Source organism: Chrysoperla carnea, chromosome 4, assembly GCF_905475395.1.
Source record: "Chrysoperla carnea chromosome 4, inChrCarn1.1, whole genome shotgun sequence".
NCBI lineage: Eukaryota > Metazoa > Arthropoda > Insecta > Neuroptera > Chrysopidae > Chrysoperla > Chrysoperla carnea.
Window position 1 is genome coordinate 30,374,098 of NC_058340.1, and position 22,442 is coordinate 30,396,539.

The following is a 22,442-nucleotide window of genomic DNA, read 5'->3' on the forward strand; positions in this document are numbered from 1 at the left end:
TGAGAGAGTATTATACAAATGTATTATACAACTTTATACTCCGTCGTTGCTTTTCCTATGTCTATGATGTATTGCATGGTACCAATGTATGCTATCGGGAAGTTTATCAGTTGTAGGCATTCATGTGAAATTCTGCTGGTTATGGTGTACAAGTTGCCTAGCTTAGTACACAAAACTAATTTTTTTATGAAAACTTTGTTTTTTAAGTGCAAGAGTTTGACACAACCTCCAATGATACAAAGATTTTTCTTGAGTAGGAAATTTTAGATATTCAGGAACGAGTTTTATTAAAAAAGTCTTCCATTGCTATCAAATATTCATTTATTTCTTAAATTTATAAATTTGAGAGAGAGATATACTATTTTAATATTGATTTTAATGCTGCTTCCAACGCCATTTGACCTGGTTTATCAACTTCTGCAAATGGTGGATAATTTTTAACACGTTCTAACCAAGCTACAGTTTTTATCAATTCTTTAGGAATTGGAACAACTAATTGAAGCATTTCTACGGTTGTTACACAAGAAATATCAGCGATGGTAATATGATTTCCACAAAGGTATTGATTATTCTCAAGGAATGCTTCAATAAATTCATATGATTTTGCGATGTCTTCCATTGTTACTGGATTCAATTGTTTACTACCTTTATATAAAATGGGAACCTACAAATATAAAAATTTTTGTATAATAAAATACTACTTAATTTATTAAAATGCTAATGTACAGGGCCTATTTTAATTAATAACTAAGTATTCGTGCAACAAAAGCGTGCGGTATTTGCGGGGCACTCTGTATATTTATGCAAAGCATAAACATAGTTCATATAATTTTGATCAATCTTAAAAAACACTACCACCATGGGGCAGGTCAGAGCAGCTCCCCTCCTAGAGCTACATTTATAATATATTTAGTTGGCTAAGAATGTCTTTAAATATCAAATAACTTTGTTGAATTTATGAAATTTTTTAGGCCAAGAATATTAATTTGACCTCCCCTCTAGTCCTAAAATTTCTGTTTGCCTCCCATAATTTGATATTTAAATTTTTTGACACTTTAGAAAACACAATAAAAGCCATTGTTAAAGTTTTACTCACAAATAATTCTCGTAATTTCGCAAATAAAACTCCAGTATCAAAATGATTTCTTTGGTCAATTCTTGAACGCATTTTTAAATCTTTTGGATATAAAGGTGTATCATTTTCAACATATTTATTAATTAAATACGCTATAATCACATGACTGTCCCAAAGTATGTATCCATTATCATCCAAACATGGTAAAGTATGTTGTGGATTTATCTAAAATATTTATAAAAAAAAATAAGTTAAATTGGTTCAAAATAAGAACTTACAAGATGGTTACCTTTATAAATTCTGGAGATAAATGTTCTTTGGTTAATAAATTTATTGATACTAATTCTAAAGGAATATTTAACGCAGCTGCAACAATGCGAACAGCCCTAGATGGTGGACTCACATCTTGATGGTAAAGTATTGGAGCCATGATGGTTATTTACAAACTAATAAGCTGAATATTATTCAAATTATATTTATAAACAGATAATTGTTTAAACTTTGCCCCGCATGCAAGTTAATTAAAATCAGTGGCGTATCTTTTCATTGGATATATATATATATTAAATGTCCAGAGATTTATGGTGTAAAGATTACAGAGCCCCTTGTTTTGAAGGCCAATCAAATATTGTTTAAACATTTTCATGTTTAGCATTTCCTTTTGTTTGATTTTCTAATTATTATTATTATTTGCTTATGCTCATTTTTTTAATATACACGGTGTTTTAAAAAACAATACCAATACGCGAAAGTGATGGCATCATAAAGTTAAAAAATTCGATTTTTTAATAACACAGACAAATTTGATCCGATCTTGAATTTTTTTTGAAACACACTAATTTAGGGTCATTCTTTTCAGCTGCCTTGTCAGTTTTTCGCAAACTATCACTTATATGCTTAATTCCGGGACCAAGGCTGCACATTCTTGAAACTTATTAGAGCTAGGTTAATTTTGATCACAAATTTGAAAAGTATGATCCAAATTTAGTAGGATTACATACTTGGTTTATCAAAATTGGATAAAGTTTGTATGTGATAGAGATTAATTAAATTTTTTGGATTCTGATGACGTAAAGGCGCAACTTAAATACTTGCCACCGGCGCTATATACCCTCGCTACGGCCCTGTCCATGATAATAACACACAATGTCCCAAAAATTCCATGCCTGTAATATTTATAATTATTATGAAAAACAATGTGAATGAAAATATTCAGATTGGTATAACGCTGACCAATGAAATCCAAAATTTTCCTAATCGTTTTAATTGGTATTTGGACACATTCATTTTCAATGGCTGATTTTTTCTTACTGTTTGTAGCTAATGTTTGTAGCACAATGCTTTATTCTACAAGCATTGTGCTTGAAATGCCCCCACAGAAAAAAAGCATTGTCTAAGAGATTACTAATTTTTTTCGATGGATCCTATTTGTTTTGTGCAGCCGGCAGATGAACCTGGTTTTCCGAAATAAATCTTCAGGGTACTTTGGACTGTTCTTTCTTCTAATCTCGCAAATAAGTAAATGTGAATCCCGTTGGTAAATCTCGTTGAAACTTCATCAGTGTATACATTTTTTTGGAACACTCCGTATAATTAGCAAAGGAAGATGATTTGACAATAATTTTTATTATAAAAACATTTTTTTTTTCTTTTAAATGTCAGAATTACTAGTTTTTTATCTTTTGATAAGTATAGTTAACCGCTGGTTTAAAAACAACTGTGATTATTAATTAGATTTTTAGAAATAATAGTGAAGAAGTGAAAAGATTACACAATCGCGTCGCTGAGATGCTATACATAGCAATAATTGTAGTATAGATCTAATTAGAATTTAAGCTGAATTTATGTCAAGTATATTAAGTTAATGAAACAAATTATAAATCTTAGGCTGTTTGTTTTCAAAAATTTTTGCCTTAAAACAAGATTCGACCCAAAGTACACAAAAAGGTAAAAGGGTTTGCCTAGCAAAGAATTAAGCGGCTACGCACTTCAATCTTTGACAGGCGTAATTGTTGGGAATGATCTTAATCGTCTTCAAAGTAAAAGGTACAACACTTTAGTTTATAAATTATGCCCGTTTTTACGCGTGCAATCAAATTGGATTTGTTTTAATTTAAATAACAGTGATTTCATAAGGTCCTATTTTGATAAAAGTAAGGTTTATTGATGAATCAAGCTTTAAAAAAAAAAAAAATCATTTATTAATTTAAAATATGAATTATTTCATATATTTCACAAATTAGTTAATACTGATTTTACTGCTGCCTCCAAAGCCAATTGACCTGGTCGATCAACTTCAGCAAATGGTGGAAAACTATTGACACGTTCTATCCAGGCTGTAGTTTTTGTCAATTCTTTAGGTATTGGAACAACTACTTTACTGTAATTAACGCTTGTTGCACATGAAATATCAGCGATGGTAATATGATTTCCACAAAGGTAGTCATTATTCTCAAGAAATGCTTCAATGAATTCATATGATTTTGCGATGTCTTCCAATGTCGATGGATTCAATTCTTTACTACCTTTAAACCAAACAGGAATCTACAATAAAAATTAATTTGTATGGTGTGAAACTAAAACAGAATTTTTTTTAACATCTGATGAACCTTAATTTATTATTCGATGATGAGTTTTATAAATCTTAAGGTTTTAAGGTCCCTTGTTAACTCTTATTTATAACCATTGAACTGTTAGGATGAATAGGTACAGTGAAATTGCTACCTTACGAAAATATCCAAATAGATAAAATTTCAGACATAAATACAGCTTTATTTGCAAATATATTAATTTTTTGTTTATGTTTGGCAAGGGGAAGCCCGTAAATGGGGAAGAGTAGCAAGTTTTAAGCGTGATACGAGATTTTAGCGAATTTCCGAAGAAAATGGAGCTATTGCTTTTGTACTGTATATGAATTTTTGAAAAAATTTCTTCAAATGTTCATTGATCCTACTTAATAGATGTCAAAAATGACCATCGTTAAAATTTATGTAGATATAAATGTATATTATATATACATATGTATTTATACTTTTATGTGTCTGTACCCTTTCTAGTGGTCGCAATTTAAGTCCGATTTGAATAAAATTTGGTATCAAGAAGGGTTTTTGTTATTTGAAAGGTCAAGTTCGTTAATGAGAAAAATCGACATACAAACAAGACATAAAAATAGGTATTCATCGTCATAAAAATAGGTATTACTATTAATAGACAGCAGTGTGTCGTGGTGTCTTTTGGGAATTAAAACAAATGTTTTAGCTTGGTTTACTCACAAATAATTCACGTAGTTTTGCAAATAATACTCCAGAATCAAAATGATTTCTCTGATCAATTTTTGAACGTATTTTTAAATCTTTTGGATATAAAGGTGTATCATTTTCAATATATTTATTAATTAAATAAGCTATAATCACATGACTGTCCCAAAGTATGAATCCATTATCATCTAAACATGGCACAGTTTTTTGTGGATTAATCTAAAATATTCACAAAAATATTAAAGCTGTTGGATATAATATATAAAAAAAAACTAATACCTTTACAAATTCTGGTGATAAGTGTTCCTTTTCTAATAAATTTACCACTTTCAACTCTAAAGGAATATTTAACGCAGCTGCAATAATACGAACAGCTCTGCATGGTGGACTTAAATCTATATGGTAAAGTATTGGAGCCATGATGGTTATTTACAAACTAAACTTAATGTTATGAAAATTTTTCATTTATTATTAATAGATATAATTAATGTTTATAACAATACTTTGTCTGTAATGAGTGGAATGCGAATGATTGAAGATCAGTGGCGCATCTAACTATCGCGCGTATGTTGGTATGCTCCTTTACATGCATGTTATGTTAAAACTGTGGTATTATTAATCAAGGAGCCCCTTTAGTTTGAAGGCCAGATTGAATTATTATTTTAATTATTTTTCATTAGTTAATATTTTTACAACGTGTCCAAAAAATATACACTAGATACCTAATACAAAAATATCGAATCGAACGGATAACAGCTTGACTTTATTATTTATAAAAATCTCATGTGACGATGTTTACGCTAAGATCCGAAACCCCTGAACCGTTTTCAATAAACTTTTGTAGAATGTGTATTTTTTGGTCTAACTTATGAGATAGGATGTTTTTATCCCGATTAATGAATTTATTTAATTCGAATTTAGAGTTTTTATAGAGATAGGGTGGAATTAACTTCTAAGTTCTCAGTATATAAGGTAATTTTGACCCAAAAAGTTCAAAAATCGAGTGCATTCGACTGGTCGAATAGTTTTTGAGATATGGACTAAAATCGATCAAAATATTGCGATATCTCAGAAACTCTGCATCCAATCATTAAATTAACCTGATTTTTATACTTTTTGGATCAAAATTACCCCATCCATCGAGTTTCGTCAAATTCCAAAACAAAAATTTTTGTTTGCGTTTTTCTCGATTATTTCAAAGGGGAAATGTAAAAGAAATGTTATCGGGGTTATTTTGTACGAAAGCGGTGTATTAATGAAAAGTTTAGCTGGAAAAATTAAAATGGGACATCTTATTTATTTACAGAGATGGTTACTATAAATTTGAGCGTTATGTATTATTTTTACGGATTCCGGTCGTTTAATTTCAAGGCATTTTTCTATCTAGTTTCGCCACTGATAGAAAAATAGAAGCATTTTATACACTATATAGTGTCATTATCAGATATCATATTTTATGATTATCAATTGTCAATTAATAATATTTTGAGCGATGACTTAACTGAAATAATTTAGAAATAAGTGAAAACAAACAATTGACTGAGTTAATTGTTGAAATACCATGTATATACAGTGTTGATTACACAGTCACATTACACATACATAATTGATATTCCCATATAATATAATACATACTATAAAATTTGCACCTAATTTTCGCCTTCGTGGGTAAACAGTGATGTTTGCAAAAAATATTTCGAACAGAAGTTGTTTATTTTTTTATAACAAACATTTTTTACATTTAAACTTTTGTTCTATCTCTTACGGTTTACAAGATGAATCCTACGGATCCAAGACCCAATTGATCTATGTTGCTCATTTACGAACTCGGCCTCACTTTTTACGTCAAAAGCACGCTATAAAATTTCAGCTTGACATCTCTTTTCGTTTTTGAGTAATCGCGATGACAGACGTACAGACAGACGACAGGCAACCGGAAATGGACTAATTAGGCTATTTTATGAACACCTACCTATACCAAAATTTTGTTCGTAGCATCAATATTTTCAAGCGTTACAAACTTGGGACTAAACTTAATATACTATGATATATTTCATTTATACATGGTATAATAATTTTTTAATCATAATTGGATATAAGTAGACATTAATGAATAATTATTTTATTTCATATTAGCTAAACCTTCGCGTGAATTTATTTATAATTTCGTTTCTCTTTGAGTTAGAAAAAAACTCACTAAATTTCCAGTTGCGTAGTATTTAACAGCCTAGCTACCATATTTTATCCAATTTTTAGCATTTTGGTTAGAAAGGTTTAGGAGTTAAAATGAGACCCGTATCTAAAACAAAACCTACATCTTTTTAAAGAATCGGTACAGCCTCTATTTTATTACTTGCATGGTTCACAAAATTAATACAACTTTTTATTATTTGGATGGAAAGGATATTAATTGATTATTTCGAAAATTTTTATTTTAAATACTCTAATATTTATTTTTTATTTATGTTACATTCAAGCCTTAATTAATAAACTAACTTCGGACTGCTTTGAAATTTTTAACAAGGGGTTCCCTAATTAAACATAAATTTTAATTAAAACAAGTGACTCAGAAAACAAACAATTGACTCAGTTATTTGTTGAAATACCATATCTAGACAGTATTGGTAACGGAATCGTTTGTTTTTTCACGTCATGTAGGTAAAGAGAGATAGCCAGCCATACATACATGTCACACACACATGACTGATATTCCCATATAATACATACTATACAATGTTCGAACCATATTTGCGCCCTCATGGGTAAACAGTGATGTTTTCGAAAAAATGTTTCAAACAAAAGTTTTTTTTTTATAAGAAACATTTCTTACATCTGAACTTTTGTTCTATCTCTAACGGTTTACAAGACCCCATTGACTTATGTTGCTCATTTACGAACTTGGCCTCACTTTTTACGCCCTGAGCACACTGTAAAAATTTCAACTTGATATTTTTTTTCGTTTTTGAGTTACTGTGTTGTCAGACGGACGGACGGACAGACAGACAGACAGACAGACAACCGGAAATTGACTAATTAGGGGATTTTATGAATACCTATACAAAATTTTTGTTCATAGTATCAATATTTTTAGGCGTTACAAACTTGGCGTTAAAACCATCTAAAAAAGTCAAAAATAATAGATTGGTATGATTTCGTCGCTTTCTAAAAATAATAATTGTTTTAGGATACTTTCTGTTAGAAAATAATGGTTGCCAAGAATGGAAATTATAGAAAAATCCATCCTTAGCATACATACCACTGCAAGAAGGCAGTTTCATAATTATTTATAGTTAACCATGAATTTTATCACCTAGTAAAGATTTTAATCGATTCACCAATTTAATTTGACCGTCTGCATTTTCTTGAATATATGGTGGAAAATTTGTTACGCGATCTAACCAATTTAAAGTTTTCACACATTCTTCTGGAATTGGAACAGCCACATTTACCATTTGAATAGTTGTTGCACATGAAATATCAGCCACAGTTAGACTGTTTCCACATAGGTAATTATGTTTGGACAAAAATGCTTCAATAATTTTGTAGGCTTCTTCAATTTCTTTAACAACTGTTGGATTTAATTCTTTTTCATTTTGAGTATGTACGGGAATCTAAAAGGAAAAGTTAGGAAAAAACTTTTAATTTTCTTGTGTCAATTTGTGGTGTTCGCGGTAGCATTTGGTAGAAGTATGTAGTAGAAGAGAGATCGAAGCAAAGCTCAAAAACTATCTTAGCCTTTTTGCCTTTTTTAACGGTTATTGAGCTCATTCCCACAATTTTTTCTATTCTGTATCATATTTGGCTCGTTTCCTCTTATCGATATGCCACTGTGATCATTAGGAATTACAAAACAATTGAGTAGAAAGTTAAGTACATTATTCTGACTTTACGAGGACATTCCTCCAGAATGTGCAGATTCATGTTCTACGCTACTACATTACAGTTAGTACAGCTCAAACTGTCTTCAAACCCCGAAAGATTAGAGATAGATGCCTTTTATAACTACAGTGACTGGTCATTCAAAAAAGCGAGAAATAAAAGCGAAAAAGCACCAAGTCCATATCTTCGCTTTGAAATAATTCGAGTGTATGTATTGTGTATTACATAAAATAAATGAAATTTTAAACATTTCGAGCCAAAATCTAGCTCAATCCATTTTTTGAATACTTACAAATAGTTGCCGTAACTTTGCAAACAAAACTCCAGTGTCAAAATGATTTCTTTGATGTATCATCGCACGTATTTTAACATCTTTTGGATACAAAGATGTATCCCCTTTAACATATACATCAATTAAATAAGCTATAATCACATGACTGTCCCAAATTATAAACCCATTATCATCCAAACATGGCAAAGTATGTTGTGGATTGATCTAGAATAGTATACAAACTTTTAAAAATATAAAATTAATGAAAAAAAAGAATAATTTTTGAAATACCTCAACAAATTCTGGTGATAAATGTTCTCGATTTAATAAATTTATCACTTTCAACTCTAAAGGAATATTTAACGCAGCTGCAACAATACGAACAGCTCTGCATGGGGGACTTAAATCTTGGTGGTATAGTATTGGAGCCATAATTCTTACGAACCTCTAATCAAGTAGAAAATTATTACTCTTTTTTTCTACTCTCTTTCATGTGGTACATTTAGGCCTAGAACTAGGGCGGCAACATTTGAGGGGAACCCAAAATTAAAAAAATTACTGTAATTTTTAAAAACAGCCTGAATCAATATAATTTTTCCCGGGCCCCTTAAAAGTAGAATTAATTAAGTTTTTCGTCAACTTTGAAATTAAATTTTACTATATTTTTCTCTCGCTATTAAACTGCGGGAAATTACTAATATATAGAGATTAGCTTATGAGTTACCCTGTATGTTACCACCCTGTATGTTTTTTAAGGCAGAAATGAAATAGGGAAATATCAAGAAGATTCATGTAACTGTTTTTCTTTAATCACTTGAAGGCCAAATACGAGTATAAACACATCCTGGTTAAAATATCTAGTTATTTATTAGTAAAAAATCTTCACTGTTTGGGTAAACTATCACTAAGATATATCTAGAAGTTATGGACGTACTAAATCTACGTACGTATTTTTGAGTTTTTGACCATCCTGTATATTGAATTTTTATTATGCGGGACAATAAAAATAATTATATGTTGATTATGCAAATATTTTCTGATGATAATCATGGAAAACAAAAAGCAATATAATAATTAGCTAGATAGAGAAACTTACGATATTTTTATAATTTTTTTCACTTACTTCGAACGTTTTATTCTAAAAATGACTTCTAAATTGTACGTGTCTTATGATTCTGATTTTATGACTAAGAATATCTAATAGTTTAATTTTCACATGTGTGCAATAACTGCAAATAATCGTAGAATAATTGTATATATAATTACAATAAAAACCTTGAAAAGATTTATACTCACTGAAATTACTTTATCAAATGTGGGGAGAAATTATTATATAAGAGTAAACATTATACGCTCTAGTACACAAATGGTGGAGATTTAAATTTTACTTTCTTTTAAATTTTAGGCCGTATCATTTAAATTCAACATATCTCTATTCTATAATTATTACTTCCCAGGACAATTAAATCCAAAACTCTTAGTTATAGCTAGCTAATTTCGAGCCGTTTCATACAGGTCAGGTATATAATAGAAATAAATATTATGATTTCCGAAAAAATAGTTCCACGCCCCAGTAGATCATTTGCGATCTTTATGTTAAAACTTTACTGGTGTGCAATGTAAATTGCCGATAGAAAAAAAAGTGTACACAAAAATGATGGAATTTTTTTCTTAAAAACTTTTTTCTTACAAAAAAATAAGTGTTTTGTTTCCGTCGTAATTCAATCTCGAATTCTTTGGTTTAGTGAATTGTTCCATTTTCATGTCAACTTACCGAAAAGAAAGATTTCCCACACAAGATGAACTTTTTTCTTACAAATGTTCTATCAAGGACCAAGGAGTAACCAAAACTAAACCAACCTCATTGGTTTTTTTAGCTCTAAAAACTTTTCAAGATGTTTTTTTCTTATACTTTCTTATCTTACATATTATTATTACTCTAGCCAGTTTTTTCTGTCCTACCCTTATCTTCTTTATTCCTTTATTAAATTTCATGATGCACCCCCCATTTTCAAGCTTATTATACCGCCTAGGAAAAACATGCTAGACAATTAATTTGAACGAAAAAATATCATAAATTTGAATAATATGTTTACTAGGCAAACATGTTAGTTTTAAGAGATGCTCTCTTAATACTCTAGACCAGGGCTTCTTAAACTTTTGTAATTCACGACCCCATTTATGATTGCGAGTTTCTTGACGACCCCAAATATAAAAGAAAAATAAATTAATATTTTTTGATGATTTATTTATTAGGTAACAATATACATATACATATGAAAATATATAAGTTTAGAATTCGTTTTCAAACATACAAAAATCTAAAATTGCACAAAAAATTATAAAATTGAATTTATTATAGTTTCAAAAATAAAAGTGGATTCTGACCGTCTTAATTCTCTCGAATATATTCAAGTAGTTGCGTGGTAAGTATTAAATTAAAGTATAAGTTAAAAATTTAATGAGATGGATGCGCCTGTTTTTTATTGCATAACAAATCAAATCTTGGTGGAATGTTTGAAACTGCTGGACGTAAGACCTCTTCAATATTTTTTATCGCTGAACGATATTGGGATTTAATATGTGTTAAAGCTGTTTCTTCAGCAATAATACCTAGAAATTTTGTTGATAATTATTTCTCGGGATTATTTCGGCTTCTAGAGATTGACAAAAATAAATTTATATTTTTTATTCATTCCAATAACATTTCATAATTCATAGTAAATGTTATTCAAGTTATTATAATACGCTTAATAGAAATGCAGGTACAAACAATCTTTCCGAATTAAAAGATTTCATGATATATTTATCTATGATAATTGTTATTTTATCTTTATAACAATAATTTTACAAGTTAAAAAACATTTTCTGTTAAATTGTATTTTTACCTCTCGCGACCCCAGAATTTTGCTACGCGACCCCAAATGGGGTCGCGACACATAGTTTAAGAAGCCCTGCTCTAGACATATAATTACTATTTTTAATTCATGTTCTCCTAATATTAATTTAAGAACTTTTGATTTTTTTTTATCACTTTTCTATGAAATTTGTTGTTTGTTGTTGTTTTTAGCCACGGGTACAGGGTAACCACGGGTTACGGTTCCACAGAGATCGAGCTAGTACCCATTATTTCATTGAAAAATGGAACTGTATCTTAAGGATCTTTTATATTTTATACGAAAGGTTTATAAAAATAAATTTATTTCTTCAACTTATTTGTTACCTCAATTTCATTCAAATAGATGAAGGTACATTCCAAGTATTCTATTGGATCTTCCCACAAAAGTACGAAAAGGTAGAAAAATAAATGACAAACTTATGTTTTGTCGAATTTATAATATATTCTGGTATATTTATTTTTATATTTACAAACGTATATACATATACTTATTAAAATGTTGACTTAATGTCTTTTTTTTTTTAAATTTTGTATCTACAAAAAGATAAGGAATAAAAATTAATAAATTATTTAAATAAAATATTTCCATTCACTTTCGAATTTTGGCTATTAATTAGTAAATATATTCTAATTTTAATTTTTCTGTTATCATAATATACTAGAAATAATCAAGTTTTATTATGCTAATAAAATTATTTCGTATATAAAGGCTTATTCACACAAAACAATATCGAACGCAAAATATTGTTAAGTTCAAGGTCATTTTATAATATGGCAATGAGATTGTCGTATTTTCACAATTGCGACGTAAATTAAACGGGGCGTTATAAAATGATATTGTAAAGTGTGTAGGCGCTTTTAGAAATATTGAAAAAATTAATTAAGGTTATTCGATATGTACACAATAAATTAAAAGTATATGCCTTATATCTGATTGATACATGTTTAAATGGATTATGAGTTTGTGACATTTTTCTCTCTTTTTTCTTCTGCCAGACGATTGCTTTGAGAGGTCCCAAAGTCGCAAAAATGTATCTTGCGTCTAGTATTCGATAGTAATATTCTCTCCAAATTATCAACGATAATTATTTTGAACATATGTTAAACGGTGGGGCCATTATAGAAAACTTTGGGAGAAAATTTTTGCTTCTTTTTGGTTAGTAAAAAATTTGAAATAAGTAAATACAACGAACGGTTTAAAAAAATGTCGTAAGAGGTGCTGATGTTATTGCTTTAAAGATCAAATAACCTTAAAACCCAAATTTAAAAAAATAATAACGAATAATAAATTCAAAAATAATAATATTTTATTGTCAAAAAACTTATGTCTTGTGTTTTCTTAGTAAAAATAAATTCGAAATTTCGATTAAGACATTTTTAATTCTAATTTAAGATATTTTAATATCTCATAAACTTAATTCGTATGCACTCATAAAATATATAACTTTGCATTTTTTTAAATATATATTTTGAATACAATGTGATTTTTTGGAATCATTTTGGACATTTTTTTTTTCAAAAAAAATTTTACTTGCGTAAAATTATTTTGTACATAATTAGAGAGGAGCATGTTTTTTTTTGTTAATAATTGCTAGAATTGACTTCATTTACTTACTTGAAAATGAACAAGCAAAACGTTCTTAGATTTAAGGTATAAATTCGAATTACTTAACTTTATCTTGTCAAATTCGCATTTAATATTAATCTAGAATTGTCTTAGTACCTTAATTACTTTTAAGCAAATTTATGTCAAAAGTTATGAAAACAATTTCAAATTTATTTTTATCCTTCTAAATGATATTTTGGGTATTTTTGGAAAACGGTCCTGACATAATGAATATTTTTGTTTTTAAAATTAGACACCTCGTAATTATTCTGTTAAGATTAAAACGTCCTGTGAGCGTTTTGTTAAACTCCAGATTTTAAAATTGTTTAATTACAAGTTTGTTTTTTTGTTCATTAGTGAACTGAAATGCTTTTTCAGAATATACAATTGCTCTACTAAAATAGTTAATAGTTAATTAGTTATTATTAATTAATAATTGAAATATTTGAATGCCATCTATGTTTCTAATTATACAACTATCATATAAACCACAAGCGCCATCTCCAATTTTTTTAAATAAATATTGATGATTAAAATATTATGTAAATATGGAGACAATCGGGAATTATAAATTTTTAATTATGAATACTAATTAACTATTATTTATTTAAGTGGAGAAATTGTATATTCTGACAGACCAATTAAGGAGCAGTTTTCTGATCTATAATTTTTTTAAAAATATTTGGCGCTTAAAATATGTAAGTGTAGATTTATGAATAACTAATTAAGTATCAATTATTTGAGTGGAGCAATTGCATGTTACGGAAGAACATTTCTGGAGCAATTTAATGATTTGGAATTATTTTTACATATTAGTATTTGGCGCTTACTTAATTATGGTTATTTAAAACTAGCAAACTGAGAAAAAATTTTGAAATATTATAATTAATGTACTTGGTTTGGCTTATTTAGCATATTTAAGTGGTCGAAAGCTTCGTAATTATTCATTCGCAATTATTTTTAACAGAATAATTACGTGAATACTTGAATACCCAATCTTGTTAACTAATATATTAAAGTTTTGAAAATTTATATGCCTAAATGTTCAAACATTTATATAAGTTTATTTTGGGGTACAAAAATTTTTATAGGTTCTTTTGACATAATATAGGTATATAATATACGCGAGGTCGTTTTTTAACACATACCTCTCAAAGTCTAAGTGGGATGTTCATTTTAGCTCTTAAAATTATTTTTTAAGGAATAGTTATTTAGAGTATTCCAAAGTGATAACGTAATATTTCAGATTTAATTAACAACAATACTTCATGAAAATTGTTTCGAATGGCACCGATTTACAATTTAGTTTTCTAATTTCCCATAGTAAAAGGTTGTATATATTTCCCCAATTCTCTTTACAGGAACGAGTGTTTATAAGTATTATGAATTTAATTTCCATCCAATTCTAATTCTCCAATTATGATAAACATTTTTAACTAGATACCTTTAATTATCACGAGAAAAATATCTCAAAAGCCACGCATCCAAACATTAAATAAACCTTATTTTTGGATTTTTTGGATCAAAATTATCTTATGTAATGAATTTTATCGATATCAAAGGGAAAAAAATTTTTCAATTTTTGAAATTTTCTTAAGGGGTTTTCATAACGCAGCCATTGATATTCGGCTTTTGTGGATGGTTTTTTCAATTTCCATAATAAGAATATTGTGGTCTTTGTTGTTTATTTAATTAATATCTGAAATGCAATTTTGGAAGACCCTGTACGTTCATAAAATAAATAATTTTATAAAGTAATAAAATTGGAATAAATTTTTTAAATCATTTTTTTTTTCATTAAACAATTTGTATCATTGATATATATATATATTTTATTATTTTAAACATATAATTTTTTTAATTATAGGTAAATATTTAAATATACAATTAAGCAGATTCCAGTTTCAAAAATATTATTTACTTAAATATTAAATTGATTCATTTTTTTTTATTTTAATTTTTTTTATTATTATTTTCGATTGAGATCTATTTACAATAATTTATAAAAAAATTAATGACTATATAATATATGAAAAATTTATAAAAATTGTTTTTTAATATTTTTTTAAATGTTTTTGCATAACCTAAAAGTATATCATTGTTTTGTCATGATAAAAATCGAATTCAATAATATTATCACTAAAATAATTTTAGATTCATTTTGTTATAAATTAAAAAGAGAATTGTTGAGATAAAGAAAAGTTATCTTTTTTTTATAAACATTTGCTTTTAAAATAGATCAAAATTTTGTTTACTCACGAGCATTCTTTCTAATTCCAAAGCACTATATAAGAAAGGGGGTTCAAATTAGCGCTCCTACAATAATAATTTTGAAGCAATGAATCCTTAGCTTAAATATTTTGTTTCATAAAATATCTGTAAAGTATTTTATGTTAAGTCTTCGATTTCGCAATTTTTTTTGTCTATTTTTTTTTTGAGCATTTATTTTTTAAGTAAAAACTACGAAAATTACTTGAAACTAATTTTATTAACATCATCACAAAGGCATTATTTTATAAATAATAGTATTTTATTTGTTCTCAATACTAGTTTTATATTTTAAATCTTTTTTTCAAATTTTCCTTTTCAAAGAATTCCTTATCACTTCAGTAAAGTCGATTAACAGAAACCGCAATTCGGATGGCTTCATTGTACTTCGTCCATCTCCGTAGATACACTGTGTTTTCAACGACAGTGTGACCTACCCCGTCTCCAACTGCGCAAGAGCTTACGTTATTTAATTCTACCATGATAACTTAAATTTACTATTACAGTATTTCGGCCAGCCCGTGTTTATTTTTTTGGCAGTTTGAAAGAGCATCAAGCGTGCGTCATTTTGTTCAGAGGTGATCTTATCCAATTATAGCAGCGATTATCTCCATGAGTAAGAAAGCGCGTCATTCCTACATGATTGCTATTTTTAATGAGATTCGTCACCGATGCCTATACTTTTCCTAAATGATTACTATCATTTGAAATATGTGCCATGGAATGGCACAGTTCTATAATACTTCTACAAAACTAGGAGAAAAAATATACTATGCCTACGTGACGATGTTAATATTCCAGTTCTTGAAGTTTCTTAATATTATACCTTGAACTACTTCGGATAAAAGTTGTCATTTCTTTAAAAATTTCGATATTCTTCTATAATAACGATGTCTTAAAATAATTTTTACAAGCGCTGCCAAATTGAATTTTTTGACACTAAGTATTAAGTTCTAAATATTTTCTTTATTTTGGCTTTACGAAATTTTTAATGGAATGATAGCTCCGTAATTTCTTTAAATAAAAAAAAAAAACTAATTGTATATCTAAGTATAATAATAGCTTGTCGAAATAATTGCAGTATGACATCTTCAAGTGTCTGTTTCTTGAAATATTTTTTTTTTTTTTTTTTTAAATATAATTTTTAAAACATGAACAATTATTATTTTTCTATAAATAATAAAGTATTATAAAATGCTATCTAAAATTAATAGTTTTTAAGTTCACAAATTCACTGTTCGTTTAGCTTCAGAGTTCACACTTACTATATTTATAACTTTCATTTATTACCGAACATGTATTTGACTAGAGGTAATAAATTTTTGAAAACTCCAGTTTAAGATGTTGTGTTTTGTGTAAAGTTTTTGTTTTTAAGTAGTTCAAAATTGACATAAAGGCCTTATTTTATATAAAAAAATTGTTGACTAACGACAACTTTTGTCATATATGACTTTTTCTTCCATTTTAGTTTCCTATTTTAGTTCTTTAAAAATTTGTATCATAATCTGAACGCCTTCTTCCGTATGCACCTAAACTTGCACTGCTACTTGGATTTCCATAATATGCGTTATAATAATATCCATTCCATTCGGATCTCCAACTATCATATAAATTTGACATGCTGTTATCTTGTAATGAACCAGCGGATCTCTGAAAAAATAATTACATAATTTTAGAATACGCACTATTTATTATCAAATTAAAATCTTTTTAAAAAGAAAAAAAAAATTAAAAAAAAAAAATACATTACATTTCTTGGTACCTTCTTTGGAAGTTTCATATTATCGTAAGGTCTATCATTCCACACATCTTCCATATTGTATAAATCTTCGGCTCCATAATTATCAATACCACCCATATGGCTCTTGTTTAATTCATTTAACATGTCTTCAGTTAAAGGTGTTGGTTGGCGTTTTTTGGCATTCTTTTGTCGATTTACCAACTAGAAAAATTGTTAAAAACATGTTTATTTTCAAATTTGTATTTATGTTGCAAATATTGGTTTCTAATCGAATTTCTAAAATCAGATATTTTGCCACTTGATCGAGAGTAGCGAGACCCTGATAAAAGAAAGTACATTTTCATATTTTATAATAAATTATTGCTTTGGATTTCTGTAAGTTTGAAATTATTCAAAGCTTGGATTTTTATTAACAAGGCTATATGTTTTCAGCTCAGAATTTCGATTGAGAACCATTTATTCTTAATTTTGAAGTTTATACATACCACAGTTACTCCAAATATGATCACAAACAAAAGTGAAGCTAAACCAATTACTATCACGGCAATCGCCCATTGTGGTAAAAATTCATTTTCATCAGCATAACCAACAGTAGGTGCAACTTGTTTTGGGAATACTAAAATTAAAAAAATTTTCTCAAGTAAAAAAAAGTTCAATTTTTTTGAAATATCCAACAATATTTCAACGCATTAATAAAATCTAAGACAATTAGTTTATTGAAGCTAAGTTTTTTTTTTCAACGTACCTACAAAGTCTGTGAAATTTGGATCTACAATAAAACTACCAAGATTTAATTTTCCTTCCATTTCGGAACGTAAGTGGAGTGGTTCACTTTTATCCTCGTTATTTTCGGCATCGGACATATTCATATCATCTAATGGCACAGGACGTAATGCTTCATGGAATAGTCGTTTTAATTCTTGTGTATCAACTCGTCTTCCTAAATCGTTTAATTCTACAAAATAATCAACTAAAACGCTGCCTTCACTGTAAATTAACACAAATAATTTTTTTAGAAATTTGGAAAAATCAAGAATAATAAATAATATCGATTTACTTACCTGAATCCATCGATTCGAATTTTCTTATACCACCGATTAAGCACATCAGATTTGCTGTATGCGTTCTCCAACTACAAAAACAAATTACAGACTCTAATTATAAATGAAGATAAATAAAGCAAAGGTTTCTAGATTAGGTTTTAGAGAGAAGCAAGGATTAAAATACTCCCATATATTAAAATAACAGAACATAATCGTTAATGCCCTAGACCGGAGCTCAAGAGAAAAAGCTACGCGAGTGCTTCCTTGAATATTTTTCAACTAATTAAAATTGTATGGCCTCATTTTAAATCAAAGCCCTTGATACATCGATCATCAATGTGTGTTGGTAACGGCATTGGTAAAAAAGACAAAAACCAGACTGAAAGACTTGAAATCAATGTTAAAATGGAGGAATCTGTCGGTTTAATGTGAAATAATTAAATAAAATTATACAGCACCTGTGTTTGAACTTCATTTGCTAATAATTGCCATTCTTTAGTGTTATGATTCAATAATTCAGGCACCCATTTTGCACCACCAACAAGTTTGATAGTACCAGCTAAATCACATTCTCCCACACATATTCCAGGAGTTGTAGGACGTGGTGTTGTTGTCGTAGTGGTTGTGGTGGTTGTAGTACTTGTTGTTGGTTCACTGGATGTTACACTTGGGCTAGTATTTCCTGTGGCTGTACGTGCAGCTTCCAAAAGTTTTTCAATGGAAATCGGTGTCGTGGATGGAGTAGGCCATCCTGTAAATTCAGTTGTTGCTCTGGAAAAAAATTAAAACATATTTAAACTGGATAAAAAGGTCGGTAATAGTTTTTTGAATACCTTGTAGGAGGTCCTTTACGAATCGTTGGTGTAAAATTGCTGGGTCCTCCTGTCGCTCCTCCGGGTTTTTGAGTTGATGAACGATAGTTAATTGGTTTTCTACCACCTAATTTTGTAGGGAATTTCACGTTAAGTCCGGTATGAACAGTTGATGTTGAAGTGGGTGCTGAAGTTGTGGTACTCGTAGTTGTGGAACCTTCTTCGCTGCCTTTGTTTGGTAGTTTATAGCCAGGTGGTAAGAATGAAGAAATATCTACAGGTTTCGCTTCTATCACTGGTTTCTCTGTTGTCAATTTATAACCAGGTGGTAAAAATGCAGAAATATCAACGGATTTTGCAATTGGAATTGAAGGTTTTTCATCACCACTTGTCTTATTTAATTTAAAACCTGGCGGTAAGAAAGCGCTAATATCTACAGGTATAGCTTTTGGTAGAATTGGTTTTTCAGTTTTGGGTGCTGAAGTTGTGGTGGATATTTTGTAATCTTTTGGTAAAAAGGCACTAATATCAACGGGTCTAACTTGTGGAATATTCACACTCTCTTTGGTAAGGTTTAGTTTGTAACCAGGAGGTAAGAGTGATACAAAATCAATTGGAGTCGCTTTTTTCGACGATTCAGTTGTAGATGTTAATTTGTAACCTGGTGGTAAAAACGCTGAGATATCATCCACTGGTTTGATTAATGGTTTTTCAGTACTGTAATCTTTTGGTAAGAATTTGGTAATATCATCAACGACTTTTAAAGTATCTGATACATTTACTTTCAATTTATAATCTGGTGGTAAAAATGCTGAAATATTATCTTCCTTGATTTTATTTTGCGTTGGTTTACCAAAAGATCGTCCCGATGAATAATTGCGTCGACTTGAAATTTCTGGTTGTGGTTGATCATTTTGTAATCCTTCATCATTTAAATTTGCTTCAGTTGTAGAGGTACTTGTTGTTCGTCGATTATTCTGATAACGTGGTTTAAACCCGCTTGGTAATAATCCTGTTAAATCATCCATCTTGATGTTATCAAATACATTTGATTTTTTCGTAGGGCGTTGAGTTGTACTTGGCCTGGCATATGGTGAAAATTTTCGAATAAATACGGGTGATGTACTTGGTTTTGTTTCATTGACGACTGGCGCAATCGTTGTCGTAAGGTTGTCTTCATGAATTTGATCTTGAATTACCGTAATATTATCATTTTTAAAGTCATTGATCAACAATCCCGATGATAATTCAGACTGAACTCGGTCTAATTTATCAATAATACTTTCTGTGGACGATGGTTTGTCTTTATTTACTTCGGTTGACTCCACTTCTTCTTCACCACTATGTTCGGTGACTGCTGGTTTCTCCGTTGAAACTTCCTTTTTAATTTTATCTTCTTGTATATCGAATGGTAAAAAGCGAGCACCAGAAACACTTCGACTGGTTTGTACAGATGCGACATATAGCCAACTTTCAGTCGTAGAACTTGGATTTTGTTTCATTTCTTCGGTGGTAGGAGGAACTGGTGTAGTTGATGGTTGTGGTATAGATATTGTACCATTTACAACACTTTTGGTGGTAACAACTGATACCACTGCTTCCCCCAATAATATTGGTTCATCATTGGTAATTGCAGTTTCATTTTGTGGAGCATCGGTTTCAGTTTCTTCGCTTTCTTCTACTTCTTCTTCATGATTAGTCTCTTCTGCTTCTTGTTCAGTTGAAGATTGTTCATTGATTTCGGTATTGCTTTCAAGATGTTCCTCTTCATGATTGTTTACAGAATTCAAAGCAAGATTATCTGGTGCAGTTTCGTAAGTGGTATTTTCATCTTCGTTTTCAGTTGAACCTTCATCTAGAAGTGCTTCTTGTGGTTTTGACGTGGAATCATGATGTAATTCGGTTGTGATAGCTTTAACAATTTCAACATCGTCAGAATTGTAGTTGTTGTTATTTGAAGCAACTTGGTCTTCTAACAAAGGTTGAATTTTGCTGTTATAATCATAATTATTATTGATATTATCACTATTTTTATTTTCGTTTAAGAACGCATCTTTAAATTTTGTCGAACCTCGTGAAAATTGAGTGGGTTTTATATCTTGTTCGATGTCATCTTCATGTACAGGTTTTGAAATTGTGTTAATATTTGCTTCAGGTTTGTTGTAAGCAAATTGAGATTCTTCTGTGAATGAAGATTTTTGTGGAATAAAATTATTAGTTTTTATACGAGTATTTTTCTTTCGACCACCTTCAAAATCGTTGTTACTTAGCGTATCAAATGAATTAATTTGTTCGGGAGCGTTGAAATGTGTTTGTTGACGCCAAGTTTGTTTAGGTTGTTGATTTTGTGATGAAAATTGATCAACAAAACTATGCGATGGATATTTGAAGTCAATTGCTGGTTTAAATTGATTCGTATAATCATTGTTTGGACTTTCAATAGTTATTTGTCCTAAAAATTGCTCACTTTGTGATGGGTCATGACTGTGTAAATGTGAATATTGTGGACGGGGTGTTGATTGTGTAAAACCAGGTGTTGGTTTTGGAGGGTTTGGATTGAATATGGCAGGTTGTATAAGATTTGATGGTCGATTTTGTTTGCTTAAGTATGGAGAGAAAGTATCGACAGGATCTTGTAACCGAAATGGTGATGGTTGACTATTAATTGGTTGATTGTATAATGGATTTGAGGGAAATCGATGTGGAAGGCGTAAATCTTGATCTTGTAATGCTCCGGAATAAATATTACTTATTTCGTGTGGGAAATTTTGCTGTCTATACGTTGATTGAGGTTGTTGTCGCTGATAGTTTTGTAAATTTTGTTGTTGGTAGTTGGGTATAAACCGATCTTGCCTCGGTTGCCCTGCTCCCAGATAATAGGGATCTGAAAATAAAACAAAACAAAACAAAATATTAATATTTCATTTCCCTAAAATAATTTCATAAATTACTTTTCTTTAAAATTATTTTGGTTTCAAGAAATGAAATTCGGAAATAAATTGGAGGAAGTTAACAGCATCTAAAGATATTTCACTTTAGAAAATGCTTATAACTTTGATCAAAAACAAATTTCGTTAATAATTAAAACTATAGGAAGGGAGCCTAGGATAGATAAATTTATTGTTTACTTATTTATTCGTTAAAAGCGAAAATTTTTCAGAGTAAAATACGAGTAAACAGTGACGGGTTAGCCATTAGGTGGATTAGACGATTGCCTAGGGGCCTTGCATCTACTAGAGGCTCCAGGGAAAAGTCAACAAAGAAAAAGACAAATTTGTACAAGAAGGGCGCCAAGTTGATTGATGAAGACTAAAAAAAGAAGGGAGAAGGCAAATCTTTATGAGAAGGGCTGCACACAAGGGAGCGTCAGGTTATTTACGAAGACCAAGAAAAAAACACGGCGCCTTCTGATTTGCACATCGCTTATAGGCTCCGGAGAATTGCCTTGCTTAGGGGTCCCAACATGGGTTAATCCGGCACTGCTAGTAAACCTTAAAGAGATACCCACGATTATACGTTCTTCTAACTTCTAAATTTATTCTATAAAATAAAATTGTACATCGCTTCATTTCTGTGCTAGCATCTTGCAAG

The 22,442-nt window shown here is 29.5% G+C and overlaps 3 protein-coding genes across 4 annotated transcripts in view; all 3 read right to left on the reverse strand.

The window, feature by feature from the left end:
* Positions 1-324: 324 nt before the first annotated feature.
* Positions 325-9,679, reverse strand: LOC123298657. Its single transcript, XM_044880749.1, has 10 exons — positions 9,606-9,679; positions 8,774-8,929; positions 8,504-8,707; positions 7,628-7,943; positions 4,612-4,727; positions 4,348-4,551; positions 3,326-3,619; positions 1,365-1,508; positions 1,097-1,300; positions 325-664 (listed from the first exon to the last, which is right to left on the reverse strand). The coding sequence occupies exons 2-10, from the start codon at positions 8,912-8,914 to the stop codon at positions 359-361; spliced, it is 1,929 nt and encodes a 642-aa protein (XP_044736684.1). The 5' UTR covers positions 8,915-8,929; positions 9,606-9,679; the 3' UTR covers positions 325-358.
* LOC123297554 (glutathione S-transferase 1-like) lies at positions 3,275-4,905 on the reverse strand. Its single transcript, XM_044879261.1, has 3 exons — positions 4,612-4,905; positions 4,348-4,551; positions 3,275-3,619 (listed from the first exon to the last, which is right to left on the reverse strand). The coding sequence occupies exons 1-3, from the start codon at positions 4,750-4,752 to the stop codon at positions 3,308-3,310; spliced, it is 657 nt and encodes a 218-aa protein (XP_044735196.1). The 5' UTR covers positions 4,753-4,905; the 3' UTR covers positions 3,275-3,307.
* Positions 9,680-16,546: 6,867 nt separating the features above from the next.
* LOC123297275 (nuclear pore complex protein DDB_G0274915) overlaps positions 16,547-22,442 on the reverse strand; it is a 402,738-nt gene continuing 396,842 nt past the window's right edge. Inside the window, exons 2-8 of one of the 2 annotated variants that reach the window (XM_044878874.1) lie at positions 18,873-21,735; positions 18,498-18,810; positions 18,058-18,128; positions 17,742-17,983; positions 17,482-17,612; positions 17,018-17,197; positions 16,547-16,905 (exon numbers count right to left, since the gene is read on the reverse strand). In XM_044878874.1, the coding sequence (XP_044734809.1) occupies positions 16,741-16,905; positions 17,018-17,197; positions 17,482-17,612; positions 17,742-17,983; positions 18,058-18,128; positions 18,498-18,810; positions 18,873-21,735 (3,965 nt within the window). In that variant the 3' untranslated portion in view covers positions 16,547-16,740. Of the gene's footprint in view, positions 16,906-17,005; positions 17,198-17,481; positions 17,613-17,741; positions 17,984-18,057; positions 18,129-18,497; positions 18,811-18,872; positions 21,736-22,442 lie in introns of both variants that reach the window. The other variant, XM_044878873.1, reaches the window with a different exon arrangement.